The sequence below is a fragment of the Canis lupus genome, chromosome 23, assembly GCF_003254725.2.
Source record: "Canis lupus dingo isolate Sandy chromosome 23, ASM325472v2, whole genome shotgun sequence".
NCBI lineage: Eukaryota > Metazoa > Chordata > Mammalia > Carnivora > Canidae > Canis > Canis lupus.
The window spans coordinates 12,891,434-12,906,353 of record NC_064265.1 but is presented as its reverse complement, the minus strand read 5'-3'; the positions used below and the strand labels follow the sequence as shown (position 1 = coordinate 12,906,353).

General features: G+C 42.1%; 1 protein-coding gene across 3 annotated transcripts in view; it reads right to left on the bottom strand.

The window, feature by feature from the left end:
- The window catches only part of OSBPL10 (oxysterol binding protein like 10), a 296,485-nt gene that overhangs the window by 185,542 nt on the left and 96,023 nt on the right, over positions 1-14,920 (bottom strand). For 2 of the 3 annotated variants that reach the window (XM_025461091.3, XM_049100041.1), the window contains exons 2-3: positions 11,065-11,240; positions 8,067-8,146 (exon numbers count right to left, since the gene is read on the bottom strand). In XM_025461091.3, coding sequence (XP_025316876.1) covers positions 8,067-8,146; positions 11,065-11,240 — 256 coding nt within the window. Of the gene's footprint in view, positions 1-287; positions 416-5,180; positions 5,239-8,066; positions 8,147-11,064; positions 11,241-14,920 lie in introns of those variants that run through there. The other variant, XM_049100042.1, reaches the window with a different exon arrangement.

Sequence of the window (14,920 nt, the reverse complement as noted above, 5' to 3'; positions counted from 1 at the left end):
CTTGTGATTTGGGCAGCTTCTGGCATGAATATTTATGTATACACTCCTTGAAACTCAGCAGCGTCCTCTGCTCATCCAAGACCTCCTAAGACTTATAATGAATTTAAAATCCTGTATTAGACAAGTCAGATTCCTCCATGACCAAATCTGCATAAAAGACTGTACCCTGAAATTTGCATTTTAATTCAGAATTACCTAGCAAGGACCAGAAGACCTAACCACACACCAATCTGATCTGACTACAGTGTCTTCAAATGCTCTACACAAACAGATTCCCTGGGACCTACCATCTTCCTAAGTGAACGTGGTTCTCCGTGTTTGCTCTCAGGGGACATATGATCAACGGAAGATTCAGCTGGAATGGGGTTTCTGGAGCCCGAAGTAGTAAATACCAGGATAGAGTCGGTCTTGGTCCCTGAGAACCCGGACAAAGGATTTAAAATACAATAAATTTAAAAGCCTCAAATTTCTACATTTCCTTACCTAATTTCCCCATAGATTAAAAAGGGCGGGGGGCACCTGCGTGGCTCAGTGGTTGAGCGGCTGCCTCTAGCTCAGGTCATGATTCCAGGATCCTGGGATCCAGTCTCACATTAGGCTCCCTGCAGGGAGCCTGCTTCTCCCTCTGCCTATGTCTCTGCCTCTCTCTGTGTGTTTCTCATGAATAAACAAATAAAATCTTTAAATAATAACAATAATTTTAAAATTAAAAAATTAAAAATTCTACATTTCCCATGTTGTTGGATGGGTAAATCACCAATAAAGATGGACCTTTATTTCCTCAACTTCCCCTCTGGAACGAAACAAGAACAGAATGAGGAAGAAGGGGATGAGAAGTGACTAAGATGGAAGGACAGGTAGCTGACTGGAAGTCAGTCACAATGTAGGTCCCAGAAATACTCTAAGAAACAGCCACACACTCACACAGTCCTTTTACAGATAAAATAACCCCAATACAGAGAATAGGCCCATGGTCAAAGCCCGGTCTTACAGTCCATCCTCAGGGGGAGGTAGGCTGCTCAGGAAAACAGATCTATGGGATTTCTTTTTTTTTTTTTTTTTTTTTTATAGTTTTTTTTTTAATTTTTATTTATTTATGATAGTTACAGAGAGAGAGAGAGAGAGAGAGAGAGGCAGAGACACAGGCAGAGGGAGAAGCAGGCTCCATGCACCGGGAGCCCGATGTGGGATTCGATCCCGGGTCTCCAGGATCACGCCCTGGGCCAAAGGCAGGCGCCAAACCGCTGCGCCACCCAGGGATCCCGATCTATGGGATTTCTTGTATGTGAAAAGACGAGAAGGGAGGTGGGGAGTGGGGCAGATCTTCCTGATTTTCTATTTATCCACACAAAAAAAAAAAGACTCTGTCAGAGGATAAACACCTAAATGGTATCTTTATCAGAGATTAGGTCTAGGACTGGGATTGGGAGCAATTTTTTTTTTCTTTCTTTAGATTTTCCTATCTTTGGAATGCTTTCTATTGAGGACAGGTAATATTCATAACTTTCAAAAGTAATGTGACTTACACTATGATGGAAGGGAGAGGAAACACCTCACAACTGTCAACAGTGAATTCATAACAAGAGTATGTTTGTGGGAGGGATGGGGTGCAGTCAGAAAGAGGCCAGCTGAGCCCAAGAGGGAAGCTGTGAGCTCTATTAAGCTTTTGAACCACCCCACCCTAGCTCACCACAGAGTACTGGCTGAAAAAGTGATCACTGTCACCACATGACACACCTTATCCTTTAGGGTTGAAAGTCAGGGGAGAAGGTACCAATGCTCAATTAGCAGAGCAGACTAGTGAACTCCTCATGTAGCACACAAGCCACCACCTCCCTCACTTCCAGTGAATCCACCTTTTGTGTCTGGATGAGAAAACATTTTTTAAAAATCAAAAAAATAGGGATCCCTGGGTGGCGCAGAGGTTTAGCGCCTGCCTTCGGCCCAGGGTGTGATCCTGGAGTCCCGGGATCGAGTCCCACATCAGGCTCCCTGCATGGAGCCTGCTTCTCCCTCTGCCTATGTCTCTGCCTCTCTCTCTCTCTCTCTCTCTATCATAAATAAATAAAAATTTTTTTAAAAAATCAAAAAAATAGAGACACCTGGGTGGTTCAGCAGTTAGGCATCTGCCTTCAGCTCAGGACATGATCCTGGGGTCCTGACATCGAGTCCCAGCATCAGGCTCCCCCGAAGGGAGCCTGCTTCTCCCTCTCCCTGTGTCTCTGCCTCTCTCTCTCTCTCATGAATAAATAAAATCTTTTTTAAAAAAAATCAAAAAAATATTGAAAGCAACAGTAAGTTTCCATCAAGCTTAGTCTTTTAAAATTCTCTCGGTCACAATAAAAGCCTACGAAACTAAAATCTTCAGAATCTGAATGTTCTTAAATGCTTTCTAATCTCTTGACTACTGTTTTCCCACAGGTCAAAGTCACTTGCAAACAGCATTATTGGTAAGTTTCTCCAACTCCCTGCCCCCAACTGTGGACTTCCACTGATTCTGAATGACCCTGCATTCTCTGACATGGCTATTTGCAAATCACAGGGCCTATGTGAAAACAGACATGTAACCACAAAGGGATGAAAAAGCATACTTGTTTTCCTTAGGGTTTCGTCAAAGCACTAAGGGCGTCTGAGATGCTGGACTTCCACGCAGCAGTCTTACTAAAACTCAGCACAAGCTACTAAACCCTTAACTCTGTGAAGTGCTTCCTGTGGGCATCTGGCTTTTGCCTGCATTACCTTTCTTGCACCATAGGACCACCTCAGGAGACATATGTTACCATTTCAAAGACAAGGACAGAGGATCAGAAAGAATAAAAGGGACCTGAGCAGGTCTGCTCTCAACACATAATCAGCAGAGCCAGGATTTAAATGTAGGACCTCTCACTCCACTTCACATTATTTCTTGTAAACTAGAATGTCCTGAGCTGAAACCTGCATATATACTCAATCAGAAGACGCTTTGCATTCAAAGTTCACAGGCACTTGCCAAAAGTGCTAACATAAGCTTACATTAAAAAAAAAAAAAAAAATTAGTGCAAAAGGCCAACGTTACTTTTAAGCCAACTCACTGAAGAATTCTGGGATCAAAATCTATTGAAAAGATTGGAAAAGGGTTCCCTCAAGCACATAATTACAGGTGTCTTATTCAGAGCTGTCCCTTCCACATTATAAAATACAGAGTTCATGGCAGGAGAATACCATCCTGAACCTTTCCGTAGCTCCTGCCAGGAAACCAGAAGGAGGGATGAGGCAGGGGGGTTGTGTTTAGCGACTTGGGCTCTCACTTCATGGCTACATGACTCTGAGGCTACCACTGAGGTTCCACTGGCCTCAGCTTTCTAATTTGTAAACATGGAGACAATACCACCTACCTCACAGGACCACTGTGAAGAGTAGTATGATCCCCAGCAATGGTCATGCACACAGAGGTTACTAAACATCATTAACCCTGTCAACAGACAGTTCCTTTCCCAAGTTCAGCGCTTATCACAGTCCCCAGAACACCACTACACCCCATCAGAGGGGCTTCTAAACACCACCTACTTGATAAAAACTAGACGCCCACTCCCACATTTGAGACTTCAAAGTCACACAAAAGTAAATTCTCACAAAGACAGTTCCCTACAACTCTCTCTTCACTCATTGCCACTCAGGGCTTTATGCTGCCTAAATTTTAATACTGCATTAAAAATAAGATGGTTTATTTTGTCGTTTGTATTTTCAGAGAAAGTCAGTGTCCTAGTCTTCCTAGTAGACCCTCTTCACAGCCTTGTGACTACACGTCAAGCAACTACTACCAGCCACAGGATGAATCTACTGTGGCCAGTAAAGGGGATTCTTCTGTCTTTGGCAGTTTTTGTCCATATGGAAGAGAAATGGTCCTATAAGGGGCCCCATCTCCCATGGGGGGAAAGATGGCAGCCCCGACTGACATGTGTGAGGTAAGAGCAGGAACCAGAGACCTGAGCCCAAGCCTTGGCTCTTCCACCCTCCCGGCTAGAGCTTCCTCATGGGGACACTACAGGGGCTTCACGAGATAGCCAGACCCTTAGGTTTCAAAAGCCAGTACTTTTATTAAAATCTGAGAAGAGATCTAGAAAATTTTTTGACCTTAGAATTTAGGAATTAATCTGGGGACTGATAATCATTTTTGATTTTTGAAAAAGATATATATTTTTTTAAGATTTTACTTATTTATTTATAAGAGATATATAGAGAGAGGCAGAGACACAGGAAGAGGGAGAAGCAGGCTCTCTGCAGGGAGCCTGATGTGGGACTTGATCCCAGGACCCCAGGATCACGACCTTCAGGCAGATGCTCAACCACTGAGCCACCCAGGCATTCCTTTTGGAAAAAGATATTAAGAACAAAAAGTACCACACAGTCACTAAAACAGCAAAAATTAAAAAGAATCAACTACTAATACACCAGCATAAGTGAAATTCAGAAGTATTACACTAAGTGAAAGAAGTCTGATGTGAAAGGCTGTATAGTTCAGTTTGTAGAATATTCTCGAAAAAACAAAACTACACACAGAAAATGGATAAGTGGTTGCCTGGAGCTGAGGGGGAGTGGAGGGGATCAACCACAGCAGGGTAATGAGAGAAGTTTTCACGGTGGCAGAATGACCATTGTGGTGATGGTTACATGACTGCATGCATCCGTCAAAAAATAAACTTCACATTTAAAAGGGGTGAATTGGGATCCCTGGGTGGCGCAGCGGTTTAGCGCCTGCCTTTGGCCCAGGGCACGATCCTGGAGACCCGGGATCGAATCCCATGTCGGGCTCCCGGTGCATGGAGCCTGCTTCTCCCTCTGCCTGTGTCTCTGCCTCTCTCTCTTTCTCTCTCTCTGTGTGTGACTATCATAAATAAATAAATATTTTTAAAAATAAAAATAAAAATAAATAAATAAATAAATAAATAAGGTGAATTTTACTTTATGTAAATTATACTTCAATAAACCTACATTTTTAAAAAAGGCAATCAATAGGTCCGTAAATACTCCATATCTTCTACAATAAAAAGAGTATTTTAACCCTCTAAAAGCAAAGCAATGTAATTTCTGAATAAAAAGCTGTCCTTTATATAGGATAAATAAAGCTGATTTCAGGCATGTTTAGGAAATGTTTTTCTCATTTCACTTCAAGACTGGGGAAAACCTCATCGGGTACTGACCGAGACAGGTCTGGGTTTCAGAACTACTGGCCACAGCGTCCATGACGTCCTTTGTGGGCTCTATGAACACGATTATCCCATAGTTCTCACTAGGTTAAGTTAGAATGCTGGCACCATTCCATCTGCCTCATCCTTGCTCCAGGGAATGCTTCATTTTAAATAAAAAGTTTTTAAAAGGCAAAATTCCAAGTAATCATAGGGAGAATATTTTCTATAATCTACTGGAGAGAGATCTGACCTTGCTGAGAATAAAGGAGGAAGAACAGAATAAAGAGAAGGCTTAGCATATATTCCTAACAACCATAATGCAAAGTCAGTAGCTGGACATTAAGTTTATAGTCATGTTAAGCTCAGCTTCATTTTCACTACTAGCTTTTGCCTAAGTGGCCTTGGACTTTGTAATATCTCTGCTAAACCACCAAGGTCTGTTCACAATTTAAAAATTATTATTCCCTAGTGGGTCACAGTAGCTATGCTATAAATGAGGGATGGTCAGCAATCCTACTTCTGGTCTCAGGCCCTACCATCTAAATTATTATTTATTTGGGTTCTACATTAACAGGTTAATCTGTATTCTTGAAACTACCCAGAGAACAGGTCAGTAAATCAAATTCTCCTTCAGAGAATCTTCAAATTCTCTTCATATTTCTTACTACCATTAAGAGGCCTTTACCTTTCCTTGTCTCCAATGATTCATTAAAACATCAACGCACTTCAAGTTGGTTTCCCGACCTCAATTCCAGATGAACCAATGATTGAAACATGATAATTAAACTATAAATTCACTGGAGGAAAGCACTGAAGAATGTTTTCATAATTTTAGAACAAAGAAGCCTTTACTAAGCATGATGTAATACCAAAAGCCAAAAATGAAAATATTCATAAATTTGACTGCAAAAATTAAATAACCTACATAGCAAAAAATATATTCAAAGTCAAAATATAGGTGACCTACCAGGAGAAAATATCTACAATACAAATGACAGGCAAAGGACAAATATGCTCAATACCCATATAGCTAAGTGCAAATCAAGGAGAAAAAAAAAGAATTCAATAGAAAAATGGATGAAGGATAAAAACTGGCAGATCACATAAAAGAAATACATGTAGCAATCAACATTTTAAAACATTCTCAGCCCCAGTCATGACTTTAGAAGTGAAAATGAAAATCATGGGGGATTAATTTTTTATCCATGAGACTATCAAAAACTGAATGTTAGAGGAGCCACAGTTAGTGAGAGGGGGAAATGCATCTTTAACACAAACTGGTGAGAGTACAAATTAGGACAACTTTTTTAGAAGACAATTTAGCAATGTCTAGGAAAAAAGAGCTAACACAGAGTCTATAATCCAGCATTTTTCCACTGATGTCAATTCATCATATGTATACCTAGAGGTACAAAAAGATATATATATACAAAGATGTTTACTATAGCATTATGTATAACAACCTAAATGTCCATCAGTAGAGGACTTAAGTAAAGCAGACAACCATCCCTCAGAACACCATCCATCCATCCTAAGAGTGTAATAGATCCCATATGTCCAAAATACCTTTAAAGGGGGTGGGACTGTTATGCATGATACGATACCATCTGTGTAAAAAATACAGATACAGATATACATACATACTAACACATGCTTGAATATGCTTGAATGACATACAAGAAGTGTTAAATGCAATTATCTCTAATGAGCACACATGGCAATCCAGGGAGATCTGTCCTTTTTATTTTATGCCCTTCTGTTTCATAAAAAAGTAAAAAGATACATGGAAAAAGAAAAATGATTAACTGTCCTACCTAGGGATATATAAAATACTGATGAAATGCCCAGAACTCCTATCATAATTCCTGGAAAATAAAGCAAGCCAGAGAGAGGGGGAAAACAAAACAAAACAAAACAAAACACAACTCTTTAGAAGTAGGGCCCTACCTATAGTTAACCCGGATTCTGCTGGGGCTAAGTAAAGAGGGGTAAGAACGAAACAATCGTAAGCAAGTCAAGGAAAAGATGTCTTCTAAAAGAAAAAAATGAACAGTGAACAAAATCATGAAGAAATCAGTTCGGGTTGTACTCGGAGGCAGAACAGGGAGGTGTACCTAAGCAAGATATCTCCCCGTGGCCTTGGGCAAGACAGCAGACTGGCAACAGGATTCAAATCATCAGAAGTTTCATATGTGGGTCTTTGTACTGGATGCATGGAATATGGAAAAAAACACTGCAAGTGGTACTGTACCACCCTGGAATCAATGATATAAAAGGAGTAGTTCTTCGAGCTTGGATTTCAACAAATATGCATTGCCCTGAATAAATTTATTCTGCAAGTAATGCTAGGAAATCCTCCGAATAATCCATGAAAATGCCTACCTATCTGATCTAAGACCTCCTGCCGAATCCTGGAGAGAAAAGAATTCATACTTGGATGCCAAATTACTGGAGAGCATTTCTATACTTGGAATGCTGAAGCTCCTTGCAGGATACTTAATCAATTTGGGGTCCAGGTTTTATTTAAGGATCATTGACAATAACTAGTCTTCATGAACAGTAAATCTGACTCCTCTGCCTCCATGGTGAAATCACCCACTCGGGCTTCTCAATAGACATGAACAGCTGCCCAGACTGACAACTTGCAACAAGAGAAGTGTCTTTCCAGAATCAGTTCTTCTAGGAGGTGTCTGCAGGCCTCTTCATTCTACCTATAAGCTAATCCGACTACTTTTCTCTTGGCTTTAGATTTAAATGCAGGAGCAATATGAATTCCGTTATGGGGGCAACTTCAAAAATAACATGAAAAACAGCTTCCCCAAAGAAACAGATAAATGGACTGAAGGGGAGCTATCCAAACTACCCCAATGCCTCCACACTTCCCTGGTGGTTACTTACCTTAGAACTCGTTTCCATGTGGTATTTGGCACAAGCTCGAAGCTGAGTCACCCAAAACTGTTTCTCTTTTGCATCGGCAGCTAAAAGAGAGAAAGCAAACGCTTGCAGAGATTGTTCCAAAACGTATTCAACCTATTTCTACACCCACCTAAGGGGGTGGGGGGCCTAGGGAGGGAGGTCAGGAGAGAACAAAGGGAAAAACAAAGACAGATGACAATATTCTCAAGCAGCCAGTGCTTACACCAAAAAAACAAATTACACTAAATCTCAACAGAAAATTCCCTCTTAAACCACATTAAAAAATGTACTCTGAAATGTCTCTTTTACGAACAATTTTGCCATTCTTTTTAACCTCCTCTGAAAAAAAAAAAAATTCTACTTTAAAAAGGTAGCAGTAGTGGGGGGCGCCTGGGGGGCGCAGTCCGTTGAGCGTCCGACTCTTGGTTTTGGCTCAGGTCATGATCTCAGGGTCATGGGATGGAGCCCCACAGGGGACTCCATGTTCAGTGGGGAGTCTCTTGCAGATTCTTGCTCCCTTTCCATCTCCCTCTACCCCACCTCCTCCCACTCTAAAAAATAAACCTTAAAAAAAATAAAATGAAAATAAAAAGGTTAGGAAAAACATGATTATTTCTATGCACCTCTACACATGTGGCTAACAAAAGGTTCCAAGTATAGTTTTTCAGGGCCTTTGGTTATTTCTAGAGTTGTACCGTAGACTTACTGGCATCTACAAAATAAGCATTCAATTGAATTATTTTAATGTGTTCTCAATGATTCGTGTTATGATTGGACAGAACAACATACCAAATTCTGCTTTAGAGATCTTCAAATTTCCCCCAAACATTAAAATACAAACCAAGTGTTTGGTCATTATCTTCCACCTACACTTCAATTGCTCAAATATATCACATCATTTTCTTAAAGTATCATGGATACATAACAGGTTCTAATAAAACCTAAATCATCAATTTCACTGCATAATTAACTGCATAAATAGTTTAATATAACATTAACTGCATAATGTTGACTGTGCAGGAAACAGGTTCCCCTGGAAGTTATAATTGTTTACAAAAAAAGGGCTTCAGTGTCATTGTCAATACAACTCAACTTCAGCTTGAACTTTTGACTGAACAAATATGGAGTGGTAGACCAGCATAAGGCCAGGTGAACTTGACTTTCAAAGGATTCCGCAGAAACTAGAGCCTTCTTCCTCAGGAAAGGTGAAGAACTGCCAATTCAAAGGCTCATGACCAAAAACACTCCCAGAAGCCATGTATCTACTGACATCAAGATCCATTCAACTCTACGTGTAAGTGAGATGTGCAATGAGAAAACCAATACCCAAATCCTCTTGGGATGAACCAAGGACAAGCCAAGGACGAGCCATATATCTGCAGAAAATTATCCTGCCTTTTCTGCCATTGCTAACCTTAAGCTAAATTTAGCCCTTGTGATAATGTCATGCAGATAATAAAACTTCTGTATTTGCTATTAAAACTGCCCTTAAAAAACAAAAACAAAAACAAAAAATCCTAGGGTTTAATAATCCTGAGAATAGTATCAACTCTTAAAAGGCAAAAGGAGATGGCTCAATTGTCATATTAGTTGGATTTTTTCATTTGTGGGTTTGTGTCATTCTATAAACCATAGGGGGGCGGGTGAGGGGGTAGTGCCATTAAATTTTTCACCTGCTTTTGTTTCTGCTCTAACAATTTATTAAGCAATAAACAGCAAAACGAAAGCAAGGACCATATAAATCTAACCAGCTAGAACACACACTGCATGAATCTCCAAAGAGAACATGAATCTTGCCACGTTTCCAAAAACTGAAAAACTTTTTTCAACTATAGGCATTTTTATTTCATAGGTTTTTGGATTGTTTTATAGATTCTAAAATATGACTTGTACATAGATAATAAAGAAACATTAGCTTATTCCATCTCTTGGCAGTAAAGCTTGGAGGTAGGATAATGAAAACAGGACTCAGGCAGGAGTCTGGGCCCTCGGTCTGGCTTTGCAGAGGCCAACCTATCACTGTAGTTCCTTAGGGTCAAGGAGAGATAGAAGGGGCATTTTATTTGTACTGAGCCCTTACTTGGGCAAAGAAAAATGTATGAAGGGGGAATTATCAACCAACCCCCAACACTTAATACATACAAATACTAACTATCCTTCCTCAGACCTTACTTAATAACATTGGGTTGGTATGTGTGTGCATTTGGATTTTTGTTTTTGTTGTTTCATTAGAAGACGTTGACAATTTTTCTGGCAATGCAACTGTAATGGAATGATGGAAGAATGATCTAGCAATCAAATTAGACTGCTACAGTCAGGTCTGGCATTGCTAAAAACCTATACGATGGATATGCCTTGGGGGTAGCTGAACCTATAGCGATGGCCAAATGTGGTGCTTCCTGGGGAATTATCCTCCATGAAGCTGCTGAGTAGACTTCAGTTCTCAAGAAGCAAAGAGAAGGGGAAAAAGAAAAAAAAAAAAAATTAACACCAAGCAGATGGCTTCCTCATCAGGCTCTAATACTACAAAAATAAATACAATATAGGTGAAGGGGCCCTTTACTGATAGATGGTCCTAGAGAAACTGGAGGCGGGGGCGGGGGGTGCGCCTTGACCCTTAAAGGCTTGTTTTGTCCTCACAGCATAGCCCCACAGGGGATTGTAGTGAATTCATACTGTAAAGTCAAAGAAAATATACATTGAGCTAATATGAAAAATCTGAAATCCTAAAGCTGAGCTGTCACTCACCTTTCATCTGCCCTTAATTCCTCAGTTATTTAGGACAAGCAATTCCTAATGTCAGCTCCATCTGCCCCACCCCAGGCGTAAGAGAGGCAGTGTCTATCACCACACAGTTTTCAAACACAGCAAATTCTTAAAAGTGAATAAAAAAAAAAACAAAAAAACAAGAGAGCCATCCCCATGGTAACTATGAGTGCGGCCCCTGAGACCAGTCTGAAGAGTTAGCAGGAGAACATACCTCTCAGTTTATACATCTCCCCATTAGCGGAGTACACCACCAGCATGTGGGGAGCTTCATCACTCAGGGACACTATGGCTCCAGATAGAGACAGGGCTCCCCGAGGCTTCTGGTGTTTGCTTTGCTCATTCACAAAGTACTGCAGGATGCCAGCCTCAAAATCCAGCACAAAGTACCTGTGCAAAGAAACCACAGTGTGTCATTTTTTTTCCTTCTCCAGCTCACTCCTTGCAGCAAAGGAGGAAAGCCATCTTTAAATCGACATCAAGGCTCTTGATTCAGGAAGGTGGAAACTAAAGGTCTCTCCTGGGGACCCTGCAGAAGTCAGCCCATGGGTTGGGAGAGAGCCCTTGGTTCTTAAGTCAGAAGGGTACTTATAATAGGCCACTATGGGCAAGGCAAGGGCCAGGTCCATTCAGGATTTGGTGCGATGCCCATTACCTCGTCTAGTGCCATGGATACCACAGTAAACCTCTGAATGATCCCTGCCTCCCGCAAAGGCAAGCAGATGCACTGGGACACAGACTTGGGTAACAAAATTCATAGGACTTCCTGGGAACAGCTGGAATTCCTCTAAGCCTCTAAGGGAGGCCAGTTTATACCCAGGGAACAGCAAGCTGGGCCTTGAGCTTCCTGCTGGTGGCCCAGGTAACCCTAAGGAGCCTGAGCTCTAGGGGTCACCTGTCAGGGAACTAGCATGCTCACACAGCCACCTGTTATACTCCAGCAGACCCTTCTATACGTCGTTTTCAACACCAAGAGAGAAGAACCCACTCTGCTCTGGGAGGCCATTGCAGGGTCAAAGCAGAGGGACTGCAAGTTGCCTGAATCACTCAAACAGATCTTTATAGCCACACATCTTTATAGCCTGTTTATCCACTCCACCCTTCACCTAGGAAGTCATCACAACAACCTCCCCTCTCTCCACCAGGACGGAAAGGTCTTCATCTGAGGCTCAACTTCTTCCTGGGGCCTAGAGACTCACTACAGCCCCTGCCGACTTTTCAACCTTTTCACTTTCTATTCCATTCACACTAGCCTTTCCTCTCCACCCTCAGAAGCACCACGTTGTCTCCTACCACAGGACCTTGGCTCATGCTGTTCCTCCCTGTCTAGAACAGTTACTCATAGTGAGGCCCACAGATTTTGCCGGACGACAGATTGTTCCCAGCCTACAACAGCTTTGTAATTTGGCTTTGCTTCATCATCCAATGGCACGATCAGATGTCTCATTAAACAGTCCAAATGTTGTCCAACACACACACACACACACACACACACACACACACACACACACACAAGAAACTTACAAGCTACATACTAGTCATGAATCAACCACAGTGTAACCGAGGGGAAGAGGAGGGGGTCCTTCACCATAGTTTGAAATACTCCTGCCCAGAATCCTATTCCCCACTCCCTAGACTATGGTTTCTTTGCCTTCTTGCCATGTTAACTTCTCAGCCTTTAGGAACAACGCAATGGCCACCAACTTTAGAAACCTCCTGATATTCAACTATTACTCCCACAAGCCCTCATAGCACCTGAAATTGTCCTTCCTGGCCTAGCCCCAATGGGAGTCTATACTTACAGGAGCATCTAATTCCATGTCTAGTTTCCCCATTAGACTCTACACCCTTTGGAGGCAGAAGTGTGTTCTCTGCCCACTCTGGACTGCGCCAGGCACCAAAGCACCTAGGTCACTACCTAGGTGTGAACTCAGAATCACTGCAAAAATGTACATTTTTGAGGGATGCACGGCAATACTCAACACAGGTCAGATACTGTGCACATACTAATTAAGGTTGTTTTCACAGTTTCAATGTTAGATTGCATGATATTCCTTTGAACAACATCACATCTCTGCAAAGTAGAGTTTTTAGTGAGTGCTGGGATAAAAAGCAGATGTCAACGTGGAACAGGAAAAGAGGGTAGCAATGCCCAATACGATACCAAGGTTTGAGAAGCCACGCGGGGCCCACAGGTGCATATATCCCATCCAGAAGTAACTGAGGGTTATTTAAACAAGTATATTCTTTTCCATTTATGTTTATTATTATTTTTACAAATATCAAAGTACTAAAACATAAACATTCATGAACTTGTTTGGAGCTAACCACTTAATAAATAAATGAAACTTAGGGGGTTTCTTCACATATAAGCACCATGAACCAAGAAAGTTTACAACCCTCTGATCTGATTCCTTCTCACAGCAACCCAACAATTACACATTGTCATTCCCAATTTACAGATATCCAGAGACCCAGAGAAACTCACAATCCAAGGGCCAGGCTTGGTTGGCTCCAGCCATCACAAACTCCCCTTTGATTGTCATGCCAGTCCTCCCTTCTCAAGTCCTCTGAATCCCTACTTGTTCAGAAACTTTATTCTCCCAGCCTTCCTGTTTCAACAGAACTAACCTAGTGAACTGGAAGCCCCCTTCCTGGCAGCAGAGGTACCCACTCCCCTCCCGTCCGATACGGCAGGGTGCAGCCACTTCATTAGTGCCCGATCCCCCAAGTCCCAGTCCTCCACAACCCCAATTCCTCTAAGAAATCTTCTACTCTTAATTATTTTTAACATTCTGAGTAGCCTGGCCAAGACTATCTAATCTTACCCATCTCCCTCCCTCCTATACCTTAGGCCATGATCATAATAAAGAGAGACTTCCAGTTTCCATGATTAACATGGATAAATCAAGATGCAGAAATGTGTCCCAGACAGAACCATTCAAAATTAAAGTCCCTGCTCCAGCTGTATCCAACATCACCTGAGAGCTCATTTGAAATGTAAATTCTTGGGCCCCACTCAAGACCGTGGAATCTGAAACTCTGGGGAGGGGCCCAGGAAGCTGCATTTTAAGCTTCCAGGTGATTCTGATGCAGATCAAGTTTGAGAAGCACAGGCCTAAAAGCTCATCACCAAATCCCTTTCTTCCTCTTCCAGGAGACACTGCCAGAATATATTCCCCAGATTCCCTTGCAGTTAGGATGTCACCATTTGAATTTTAGCCAGTAGGATGTGAGCAAAGCAATGCAGGCTTGACACACAAAACACATTCTCTCTCTCTCTCTCACACACACACACACACACACACACACACACACACACACACATTCACTTTCTCTCATACATTCACAGGTTGGAAACAGAGACAACCTGCAGGTGAACTTGGGAACCTCGGCAACAACTATGGCAAAGAGGTGAGGGGCCAGGGCCCCCGAATCATCACCTGCTAAGGAGCAGCCACATCAGACTGGTACACGAATAAGGAAGTTCTGTTGAATTAGGCCATTAAGATCAAGATATGTCACAGCAGTTAGTCTTACAAATTCACCAAAAATAAAGTCTTTATTTCTATTTGCATGTCCTATTTTTAAAAATTTTCTTAAAGATTTTATTTTTGAGTAATCTCCACACCCAACGTGGGGCTTGAACCCACAACCCTGAGATGAAGAGTCGCATGCTCCACTGACTGAGCCAGCGGGGGGGGGGGGGGGGGGGGGGGGGGGCTGTCCTACTTAAGATTTGCTCCTAACTCCTTTCTGTGTGGCAAAAACCAAATTCGATGAGAGAGCCAGGGTAATTTCTGAGCTGCCAATGATCAAATTATTTAAGTGCTGACCCTGCCTTCTCCTTAGGAGTAAATGTTTTCGACTTGACCTATATTTAATGTCATTGTGACTGCAGCTCTGCAGACACCGCTCCCGGCAAGGCAGAGCATTAACAGTAATGATCCTTACAATGTAGGGAAGGACACGTGGCGCCCACCGCAGCACTCTGTGCCCTCCACCACCACCCGAGGCCTCAGCTGCAGCATCCCCCATTGATCCACTTTACCAGGGAAGTAGAAAAGGAA